Below are 11935 nucleotides of genomic sequence, written 5' to 3'. Positions count from 1 at the left end.
GTGCCGGGGCTGCCCCTGCTGGGCTGGCTGCCGGGGCTTGTTGCGCGCAGCTGCCCAGACGCGGCTGCAGGAGTAGCAGAACCAGCAGCAGAAGCAGTCGGGCGCGCGCGCTCTCCCTTCCGTCCGTGGGCGCCCGCAGGAGCCTCTGTGCGCTCGCCATGGTGGACAGCATCTACCGGACCCGCTCTCTGGGCGTGGCGGCCGAGGGGCTGCCAGACCAGTACGCCGACGGCCGGGCGGCGCGGGTCTGGCAGCTCTACATCGGCGACACGCGGAGCCGCACCGCCGAGTACAAGAACTGGCTGGTGTCGCTGCTGCGCGCCCAGCGCTGCAACACGGTGCTCGACGTGGCCTGCGGCACCGGGTGAGTCACACGGCAGCAGGAGGAGGCGGAGGCGGTGCTGGGTGCTGGATCATGACCCAGCTTGAAGGCCTGGGCTCCCTTCTTCCCAGGGGGGTTTTGTGTCTCAGGGTGCTCTAATCCGGATCCACGCGCGCGGCAGCTGATCAGGACCTCCCCACCCCACCCCATTGAAAGCGCATGGCTCGACACCCCGCACCCAAGAATCCTGAGAACTACAATCCCCAAACTACAATTCCCAGCGCCCTCTAACAAACCACCACTTCCCAGGATTCTTTGAAGGCCTGCGCTTCAAACGCATCGCATGTGCTTTAAATGAAAGGAAAGCTCCCCCCTCCCCACTTTGTTGTGGGAGAGGCGCCCCCTCCCGCTTAGGAATATGACACCCTGTCAGTGGGGATTTATGTATAGGCTAAGTAGGCTGAAGCCTAGGGCCTTAGATGCACTTTCTTCAAGAGGTAAGTTTAGGATAAAATCCTTTATTCCTATATTAGATGCATATTAGATTGAAGCCAAGTTAAAAAGAAGTACTGTGTACAGTGATGTTGCACAATTGTTTCCCATTCTTGCTATTCTGATAGCATCTAAGCAAGAAATTCAGCAATTGTTGATGGAAGCATACCCAGAAGATATGGACCTGAAACTTATTTAACTTTGCACTTTCACCTGTTCATGAGATAAAGCCATAGGCTTACAGCACAGCACTCTGTCTCATACAGACCTTTATCAAATTATATACAAGGAAAAAAATTCAGATGGCCTTTCCTAATGTGGAAGCAATTTTGCGGCTATTTCATAGCTTCATGGTCACTAACTGGGAGAGAGCTGTTTTTCAAGACTCGAAAGAATTAAAAATGAATTAAGGGCCACAATTGTGCTCACTGAGCATTCTGTACATTGAAAGTGACAAACAGTACAGTGGAACCTTGACTTACATACACCTCGTCTTGTGGGCTTTCCAAGTTGTGTCTGCAGCAAACCTGGAAGTAAACACGGTTTGCCGTGATTCACTCATCTGCGGAAGCGGCTTCTGCCATCTACGTGTGCGCAGAAGCGGCTGCCGCCGCCTGTGCATGTGCAGAAGCACACTACTGCCGAATGTGCACATGCACAAGACGCCTCTTCTAGCATCCCGTTTCAACCAGTGGACGGACCTCCAGAATGGATTATGTCCATAAGTAGAGGTTCCACTGTACAATCACCGTTCCTCCTTTCCTTTCTGGCTTTCTCCTTCTGTTGTTTAAAAGGCAGGCCTTACCATCCGTATATCTCCCGGTGAGGAATTTAAAGGCATCTTAACTTCTTGTGATCATTTGACCAGGCAGGCTCTTAAAAATGAAAGCTATTATTTTTGGTAATTTTAAGTATTCTGGAGTGATTATTTCTCATCTGACTGGGACTCCTCCCCACTGTGAATACCAAGCACGGATGTAGGGGCACAGTTGGTAGAGCATGAGACACTTAATCTCAGGGCCATGGGTTCGAGTCCCAGGTTGGGGAAAAGATTCCTGCAGCATTGCAGCGGGTTGAGCTAGATGACCCTTGTGGTCCCTTCCTACAACTCTGTGATTTTATGATCTGCTCTCACTATTGGATAGCAATGCAGGGAACTGCCGTTCTGAGTTTACTTGGGGGATTGTTTAATCCAAATACCTGAATACTTTTATCTCACGCAGTGTGGACTCCATCATGCTTGTTGAGGAAGGATTCAGGGTCACTAGCGTGGATGCGAGTGACAAGATGCTAAAATATGCCTTGAAGGAGAGATGGAACCGCCGAAAAGAGGACGCTTTTGACCATTGGGGTATCTATTTTTATTACAAATCTTGCATCCCACCTACTTTTCAAAAGAAGCCCAAGGCGACTGACAAAACCAAGCATTGCTGCAATGTTGAAGTGTATAGCATTCCCCATCCCAACCTGTCATTAGATCAAAATGTTAACACAAAATAGCAGTACCCCAGTTGCAAAGCTCCCGAGCAGCTATCAAAATGAAAACATCCTAATAAACCTATAATAATAGTAGAGCTGAAAAATAACCACCTGAAAGTCTTTTTGTGTTGTGTGCATTCTGTGTGTAATAATTTTTGACAGCCACATTTTTAGCAGCTGGGTAGAACAGAACAGTGATGAGGCCTGACACCTCGTCTTGTGGCAGGGTGTTCCACAGGGTGGTCACCACCAGGAAAAAAAGGGCCATAGCTACCCCTAACTCACTGGGCCCCAGAGCACGAGGAGAGGAGCATACAAAATAAAATCTTGTCATCGTTGGCAAAGACAAGCAACTCACCAAATATTTTTTTAGCTGATTTACCATCTGCTTCGTTACATGTAAACAGATTTGCTTTGCTACTAAAACCTATGGATAGATGGTTTCTCGGGTATGTTCCATGTGGAATGGCACAGGTTTAGGAGGAAAGGCAAGGTAGCAATTTGATTAATAATGCCCTTATTAATAATCTTAATAAAAGTGAGACAGAAATGTAATAAAAGGCTGTAACAAGTGGCGTATTTTCTACAGTAACACACCAGGAAAAGAAATATCACCTCAAAGTGAACATGTGTACCTTTAAATCTCAATCGCATTTATTAAAATTTGCCTTGGCAGCTTAAAAGGATAGAGCTTCTGAAACTTTAGTTGCTTATTGCATCATACAATAAGCACCGGTTTTGCTATAAACACTGGTGTATTTTTTTTAGTAATTGCTTGTGGTTTGCTAATTTTGTACAGGCAAAAAAAAAAAAAAAGGCTTGCTGCTGCACTTAAGTCTTAATTATCTGTAAGCTTCTTGCTAAGGATGCAAAACATGTAAATCAGAATTGTGGCCCAGGCCAGTAACACCTCCAGTTGTTCTTGCCCTGGGTAGCTGAGGAGTCAAATTTTGAACACTTCAAATAATTGGGGTTCGAGCATCTCTTGAAAGTTCTGCTTGCATTTGTTAGCAAGCAAGTTTATGTATACAGGCCGAAATATGATCAGTGCTGCTGAAGCAACTGGCAGAATGTCAATGCCGTAATGAGCTCCTTGTTGACACATCCCTTTTCCAGGACTAAACTTGGTCTGGTCGGGTGTTTGTGTCTTTGCCTGGCTTGTTTACCTGCAAAGGGCGCAAGGAGACGCTCATCTCAGCCCCATCTTTGGCTTGAAATAAGAGTATGGCGCCCCTCCTGACTTCACAATATCATGTAATTATATGTGCACTATAAAGAAAAACAGGGTTGAAAAATATCTCTGCCTTTTGAAACCCGATCAGTGAAATTTAAACACCGTTGGGTCTTTGTGTGATTTACGATATAGGGAGAGGGGACTAAATAGCACCCGGTTCACAAAGAAGTATTGCCTTGATGAAAAGAGTTTGAGTCTTGGATCAATTCATCGACTTCAACGTTGGTGCTTACATGTACAAGCGTCTCAAATTGTCCATGCTGTCTTTGTGATTAGGACTGTATGTGTAAACAACTACCACTAATAATAAATTCTGTACCAAAATAAGCAAAATTTGGCAAACTGTAAGTTACACAAATAGTGCATGTTCCCATAATTTGTTTTGGGCCTGTGATCTGCATATACAGGGCACTGAAGCTGTGCCTTAGTGCCACTGGAATTCTTACTGAACTCCACTCCATCTTCAGAGATTTCTCCAAATTTTGGAGATTTTAAACAACACCAAACTATTATCTGAGCTGCAAGGGCTAAGAACTTCATTTTTTTCTTTTTCATTATTAAAACCTGGAGTTCTTGAGTTCTACAGATAGTGCCTTTTCTGCATTTGCATGGAAACAACAGATTTGAAACAGCCTAGTCGGTGATCTTCAGAATTCTGTTAAAATCAAATTTCCTATCTTCTTCTTCTTTGGCGATCACTCGTAGCCGAGTAAGATTGTCTTCCATAAACACAGTTTTAACAATGAGTCCGTAAGTGACTGGAGGCCAATTCTGGATCCACACGTCCTTCCACAGTGGGAACATTGGTTTCCGGGCAGGAGTTGATCACGGTGTGGATTTGCCAAGCGTGCCTTCCTCTTAGCATGTTTGTCTTCAAAGCCCATGACACCTTTGGTAAAGGCTGTTCTCCAACTGGAGTGCTCGCAGGCCAGTGTTTCCCAGTTGTCAGTGTTTATACTACTTTTTTAAGATTTGCCTTGAGACAGTCTTTAAACCTCTTTTGACAGATTTCCTATAGAGAAATGTCGCTGTCTGACTCCTTTCCTTTTGCCTGCTGGTCACAAGTGCCCAACTCAGTTTTCAATGCATCTTCTTTTTAATTAGAGGGGATGCTGGCTTTCAGGTTCCTTCCTGCACTCAGACTGACCTGGGGCTAAATGGCATCTGCAAGTTGCATCGTTTTGGGGTATTGCCAGCTGATGCCAAACGGGCTTGTCATCAGAACAGAGACATGGGTAACCCAGCCGCTGGGTTCTGGCTACTGCGTTTGTGGGAAGCAAAGTGATATTAGCACCTGGGGAAAGACTAGCTCTTTAAGCCCAAGCTTTGGCTTTAATCTAGTTTAGTAATTCTGTTTATGACCACAGCAGCAAATGAAAGCATGTATGAATTGGTTAAATGCTGAAGCATCAAAGTAGGTGCTGTGAGCCCATGGGAGGATCTGAATGCCACACAGGAAAAGCCTGAAGATAACTTGCAGCTGGGAATTGCAAGTGAGGAGAGTGCGGTTGCGTGCAAGCCCTTCTTGTGGGTTTGTCTCTCAACACAATTCCCAGTACACAGACTCCATACTCTACCTTCCTGATCCAGGTGTAAAAGGAATATAGCAAACCTCATATAGCCACAGCAAGATGGAGGAAGCTGGAAGTTTCCATCCCTGGCTGTTAATGCCTATGCCAAAAAAACACCCCACCATAATACATTGTTTCTCAAATTTGTTGGACTACAACTCCCACTGTCCCTGACCACTGGTCTGCTAGCTAGGGGTGATGGGAGTTGTAGTTTGAGAAACACTGCCTTAATCACACTTTCAAAGAGTCTCAGCAGCAAATTGTAGGGGGAGAGAAACCTGGGGATTATTTTCATGCTTAGCACATTGTATTTCGTAACAGATAAGAGGCTTCCCAACTAAGTGCCCTTTTCCTTTAAGGTGGCACTTTTCACTGTCCTGCACGAGGAACGTAAAATCCTCCAGGTGCAGAAAATGTGAGGAGGCAGAGGGTTGGCTAGAGAAAGTAGAACTCTCCTCCATGTGTTCAATGCACTTTTTTTTTTTGTTCCACAGTCATCGAGGAGGCGAACTGGCTCACCCTGTCACAGGACCTAGAGAAGCCTGGCAAGGGCTTTGACGCTGTCATCTGTTTAGGAAACTCTTTTGCACACCTCCCAGATTTTAAAGGTGAGTGTTGTAAGGTTGGTTACATGCCCCTGGCCATGTAACATTGTCCAGTGCTATAGAAAGGGTTGAGTGACTGAGGCTTCTAGCTCTCCTTTTGATGGTCAGGAGCACTAATGCGTCTGTATACTGGTTGCTGGAAACTGCAGGAGGGGAGAAGTCTCTTGTGCTCTGGTCCTTTGGTTCCCCATGGGCTTCTGGGTGGCCACTGTGAGAACATGATGCTGGACTGGACGGGCCATTGGCCTGATCCACCAGGCTCTTATTGCATACTTTCCTTCAGAGCCCTTTTCTCAGGCTACCCATAGTTAAGAAAGATGGCGGGTGATTGGGAAGTGATCCATAATGAATTGAAAAAAATGTTTAAAAGTACTTCCCCCAAAAAATAACACCCAGAGTCCTTTCTGTTGGGGATAATTCAGACTGAAATTCCCAGGTGTCAAAAAAGGTTATTTATGTATGCCACTACTGTGGCCCGTGTTTTGTTAGCCCCCAAATGGAAAAACGAGCAAGGTCCCAACCAAACAAGAATGGCAACTTAAGCTGAAAGAATATGCGCAACTTGCAGACTTAACATATAGAATAAGAAAACAAGAAGAACATATGTTTAGAGAAAATTGGAAAACGTTTATTGAATATATGGGAAATAACTCTTTGCAGCTGAAAACGCTGGCAGCATTAAGATAAATCCAACAGTGTAAATAAGTTTTGATGGGTGTAATAATGGCATACTGAATGGTGTAGTTTTTGTAGAATATGCAGGAATTTATGATATGTAAAATGAACCATGGAAAGAGAAGGGAAGTCACTGATATCTTAAGGATGTAAAAATGAGTACTTTAAATTGTTAAAACAGAAAATTTAATGGAGCACCAAGAAGGAAAACAATACACAGTCTCAGTTTCCAGAGGAGCATCCCTTATAAAGTGCTTGTGATGCCACAGAACTCCTTTTTATGTGTGAAAGCAAGTTGATATTTGAGCAAGGATGCAATCCACCTCAGATTGGTTGCGAGTACGGGTGGGAAGCCTGTGACCACCCAAATGTTGCTGGACTACACTTTTATTCATCCCTGACCATTGGCTATGCTGACAGGCTGATGGGAAGTAGAAGTCCAACTAGATATGGAGGGCTGCAGATTCCCCCAACCCTCAGTTAAGGAATCTCATACACACATGTCGATCTGATCTAGACTGGGTGTAAGACCAGTGAAGAAGAGGTGTGTCTGTGCCAATAAATTGTACATTTACTTAAGATTTATAACTTCCAAGATCCCTTGCAACAGCTCTAAGAGATCAGACAGAGGGAGTTGTTTGCTGCATGCCAGCCATGAAGGAGGCACATACTTTTATTATTTATATAGCACTATCTGTGGTGCTAGAGAGAGAGAAAAGGTTTTCTGCCCTGAGGTTGCAATCTGCTTTTGACAATGGGGCAATAAGCCTGGGTAGGAGGGAATGGTAATGAGCGAATGCAGGTACACATCCTTAGATTCGTTCCTGTTTTGAGGTCCGGTTCTGGTCAAGATGGAGGAGACAAGTTGAATCTGGTTACTCCCTAATTGAAGGCAAGATTTATGCTCCTAATCTATTTCTTGGCACCAGTTAATCTGCCTCCGCATTCTACCTTTTAATGCTTTATTCGAGCTCTTCTCAAAGTTGCGATTTATGTTCTACCCTGCTATTTTATCGGACTAACAACCTCCATCGTGAGGCTGCAGGAAGTTGCAGGAAAGGAAAAGCTGAGCTGTCTTCCAGCCCCCCTGAATGAGAGGCATTATTAATGAGTTTGTATAGCCTCACAAGGCTCACAACTTCATTTTGAGCAAGGCTCAACAACCTGCTTCCAGTAATAAATATTGCAAAGAGGCTCATGAGCGAACGAGACTAAAACACCCTCTATGCGAAGATGCTGAGTCCTCTGTCGCAGTTAGAAACTTGAACCAACTGATTACCTGAGGAACTGAAAGCAAGTTTGGCTCAATAATTTTTATTTGGCATCAGCTATTATCTTATCATCTGTCAGAGATATCAGTAAGCTTCAGTGGCAACTACCGTAAATCCCTGCCTTCGCTAGTGAGTCTCTTTAAGTGTTAACACCCAGACTCTGGCATTTGCCAGGGCAAGGTTAAACTCCCCCGGAGCAGAGGGTCATCAAAGAACTGCTGATATTCCTGTTTTGAGGAAGCTTTGGTAAACCCAAAGCTTAATAGCTGGTTTTCAGAGGATTTGAAGAAAGAGAAGCTTCACCACACGGGTAGGGAGTTGCAGGCATAAGAAGTGACAAAGGGGTGGTGGCGGATAAAAGTCTTAAGAAAGTGGGAGGTATTTAGATAGTCACCAGGAATATAACTGGAAATAAGGCCAGGAAAAGTAGGGTAATGTGCAGGTTAGACTGCAGGTCTTATCTGAAACTCCATTGCCTTTTAACACCTTGCTCCTTGGTGATAACTTTTTTCTAACGCTAGCTCGAGCAACCAGAGTCCACAGCAATTCTCTCTCACCTCATGTACCTGTCCGTACAAAATACTGTGGCTGACCTGTAAGATAATCCCAACTCTCTCCATGCTTCTTGATGTTAATTGCATCTGCTGCATATTGCAAGGCAGGGAGAGAGCTGGCCACACCTCCTCTCCAGTTCCTCTGAACTGACTCTTCCAGCGGTGCCTTTATGTCCAGCTATGCTGTGCTGGGAGTTAGGATTTGTCAAAAGCCCACCTACTTTGCAGAGTCATTCTTTACCACAGAAACTTGCAAGTAATTGTTTTTTTGGGACAATAGGGTCTCTTGCAACCTACTGTAAACAAGTTTGTTCACTTAAAATATCAGCACTGCTTTTCATTTTTAAAAAGCAGTGTGCATATTGATTTTAAAGTTCTTTTTTATCACTAAAACTAAAACTAGACGCAGCAGCAGGAAACAAAACAGCCAACTATGATGGCAGAGCAAAAAGAAAGGAAGATATTAACCTGCCTTCTGAAAAGGAAGGTTGAATAATGAAAGCCAATACTGTTTTGGGGCTGCCACAGAAAAGGCCCTGCTTCTTTTCGAGGCTAGTCTACACTACAGAAAAGATGGAACATTTAGCAGGGCAACATTGGTAGATCTCAAATGCTGGGTTTATATGAGGCTCTCAAAACCCAGAATCAACATAGTTCTAGTTTGACGGTGAAGAGAATATATGACCAGGCCTCTCAGGTTTTATGCATATGTGAAGAATCTCCCTCTAGCTGCAGTAAGGAATTTAATTCACAGTTGTCTCTTTTCCTAGGTGATCAAGCTGCCCATAAACAGGCTCTGAAGAACATTGCCAGTATGGTGCGTCCAGGTGGCATCCTTGTCATTGACCACCGTAATTATGACTACATCCTCGAAACAGGCTGTGCCCCTCCTGGGAAGAACATTTACTACAAGGTACTTCCTAGAAATAGGTCTTTTGCCAAAGCTTTGTAGTAGTGATGGTAGCCCTTTTAATAAAAGGAAACCATTTCTCCGACTTTCATGCTTCCAGCAATCAATTCAGGCAGAGAACATGGTACCATTCTGCATTGTACACCCCACCTTGAATGCAGCTCCATGCCCAAAAGAGACAATTCAGGGGCAAAGGAAGTGCATCGAGGAAAATGCATCTAGCATAGTTATTTCCCAAATGGCCTAGGTTAGCACACACAGTGAATTTTACAGGTGGAGGAGACACAAGATATTGCACCTGCATTCTGAGATGGTGTAGTCTCATAAAGACAATATGAAGTTCTCTGGATGTTTGAGCTAGCATTTGGACCGGCACCTGTCCTGGGTTTGTAATTAGAATAGGAATAGCTCCTATGTGTATTTTTTTTATCTGTATCAACAAAAGAGAGAAGGGAGGGGTTTTATGGGGAAGATGTGTCAATTCCATAGCCTGGACTAGGATTGCGTTGGGCTAATCACAATGAACTAGTCAAGAATGCACCAAGCGAGGAAGGGAATGAAAACTAGAAGTTTATTTTTTCTCTTTCCCCGCACCTCTGTCTTAGAGTGACTTAACCAAGGACATCACTACATCTGTACTTCTTGTGAACAACAAACCGAACATGGTGACGCTGGACTATACAGTACAGGTGCCACCCGAGGGGAATGATGGAAGCCCGGAACTAAGGTATATTCTGTTCAGACCTCATGTGCTATCCAGAGTCTTCAGCCTAATAGCAAATGTGGGAGCATCCAGTTACTTGGTAAGGTTGGGTGGGAGCTAACAGGTGTCTGGGTCCAGATCAGCCAAAGCTGATCTGCGTTTGGGGCCTGCTACTAAGAACCATCAGATTGGCAGATATCAGAATCAGGGCCTTTTCAATGGTGGCCCCACAGCTTCTTCCTTTAGGTGTTTATGCCCTGCTCGCTGGTGGCTTTTCATACACTTTAAACTCTGCTTTTACTTGCTGGCTTCATGCTTTAGATAAGTCAGTTGGTTTTGTTTAATGTTTTATTGTTTGATATATTACATGTTGCCTTGTAAGGGTGTTACCTGAAAAGGCAAGCTATTCATTAAATGGGCTATAACTAGAAGATACCCATGCCATATCCAGCCATGTTGAAAAAACAGCTCCCAGCCAACAAGATTCTCTTCCTTTAAATTGGCTCTGAAAGATGGAATTACTGGAGATTATAGCCACATCCAGGCCCTTACCTGAACACATGGCGGCTTAAATTGAGCAACACCCCAAGGCACACCAGCGGCTCTTCAGCTATTTCCACAATTAGCTCAAAAGTATGAGAGAGCTAAGACTTGTTCAATCTACAACTGTCCCTGTGACTGGAAATTGTGAGATGCCACAGTTCCCGACTAAGAAGGAGGGTTTCTAAGTGCCTTCAGTCAAATGTGCTTCGAATGCCTTCACCCCTTTGTGCCAACCACACATGTGTCTGTCCCTCACCTCTGGTTTAACATGCTTGCATATGCACCTCTGCCCCCAGTTTAACCCTTCACATTCCTATTCAAAGGTGAAACCCAATCACATTCTGTTAAGAAAAGGATGTTTGCGTAGGAAAAGCAATACCTTGTGTTCCAACAAATATGCATGGCTAGAGTACAGCTTATCCAGCTTAGGGAGGATGCAGAGATCTTTGCATGTTTTATTTTTAGCAATAAATCATACTTTCTTCAGCCCAAGTGGTGGTGGGGCCAGAGGCAAAGCAAGAAATGTGGCTTCTACCTTTGTACAGTGGGCTGCAAAAGTTAAGTTTCTTTCCATCCTGGCAAGCAAGAGACAGGTATTTCAGCAAGGCAAAATAACTTGGAAAGGTGTGGAGCAGGGCTAGTGATTGGTGTGGCCTGGATGGTGAGTTTGGCCTCTGGGCTGAAGATTTCGCCCTATCTGCAGCTTAAAAAGTAAAGGAGCGCTGATTCTCAAGGTTGAGACATCACCCCACTGCATTCCCTTATCACTGAAAGGGATAAAATGGGCTGCACGGCCCACTACTGCAGTCGCTTCAAGGTTGGTGATGAAACAGCACAGAGAATAAGTGTGGCACCCAAGATCTGTAGCGGGAGATGTAGGAACCAGAAAGCAAGAGGATGCTGAATGGGTAGTGCATCTGCTGCATGTATACACAAGTAAGATTTCTGGGGGAAGCTGCCAAGCAGACAGCTGCTAACGTTTCTTTTGTGTGTGTATGTCTCACCAGCCAGTTCCGCCTCTCCTACTACCCCCATCGCCTGGAGCCTTTCACAGAACTGCTGAAAAACGCCTTCCAGTGCCCGTGTGAACACAGCGTCTTGGGGGACTTCAAGCCTTACACCCCGGGCCAGCAGTACAGCCCATGCTATTTCATCCATGTGGTGAAGAAAACAGGCTGAGAATTATTCTGCAGACGACTCCAGCAGGCACAGACAGTTTGTCTTCAGCTGCTGAAGTGGCCAGTGGGGGTGCAAGCGGCAGTGAATGTGCATAAGAAGTACCTGAACCAGAAGAGGAAGTACTTGAAGGAGTCTTTCCCCTCCCCTCCATCTTGCCTTTTTCTAAGGGGGAAATCTAATTAATCTGCTTTGGGAGACTGGAGGAGCCGTTGCTCAAATCAGGGAGCTCTTGAGGGAAGAAGGTGGCAATGGCTTGCTTTGCATCTGAATCATATGCAAGGTCACATGAGCTTACTAAACTTTGTTTCTTGATAACTTTTTGGTTTTTGCTTCTCTGCCTTGAGACTGCCTCAATGATTCGCACTGATGCTTGAAATTCCGAATGAATGTGGTTGTG

The 11935-nt window shown here is 44.8% G+C and overlaps 1 protein-coding gene across 1 annotated transcript; it reads left to right on the top strand.

The window, feature by feature from the left end:
* LOC310758688 (glycine N-methyltransferase-like) lies at positions 1 to 11853 on the top strand. The gene is made up of 6 exons (XM_083605551.1): positions 1 to 364; positions 2038 to 2165; positions 5593 to 5706; positions 8974 to 9116; positions 9719 to 9840; positions 11367 to 11853. Exons 1-6 carry the CDS (start codon positions 159 to 161, stop codon positions 11536 to 11538), a joined length of 885 nt encoding a protein of 294 aa, XP_083461677.1. The 5' UTR covers positions 1 to 158; the 3' UTR covers positions 11539 to 11853.
* Positions 11854 to 11935: the final 82 nt, after the last annotated feature.

The sequence above is a fragment of the Podarcis filfolensis genome (assembly GCF_964270895.1).
Source record: "Podarcis filfolensis genome assembly, chromosome: 3".
Taxonomy (NCBI): Eukaryota; Metazoa; Chordata; class Lepidosauria; order Squamata; family Lacertidae; genus Podarcis; species Podarcis filfolensis.
This window is presented reverse-complemented; position numbering and strand designations above follow the sequence as displayed.

Coding starts and splice junctions, on each gene's coding strand:
- LOC310758688 (XM_083605551.1), top strand. CDS start 159: ATGGTGGACAGCATCTACCGGACCCGCTCTCTGGGCGTGGCGGCCGAG. Junction 365..2,037: donor GACGTGGCCTGCGGCACCGG/GTGAGTCACACG, acceptor TATCTCACGCAG/TGTGGACTCCATCATGCTTG. Junction 9,117..9,718: donor GGAAGAACATTTACTACAAG/GTACTTCCTAGA, acceptor CCTCTGTCTTAG/AGTGACTTAACCAAGGACAT.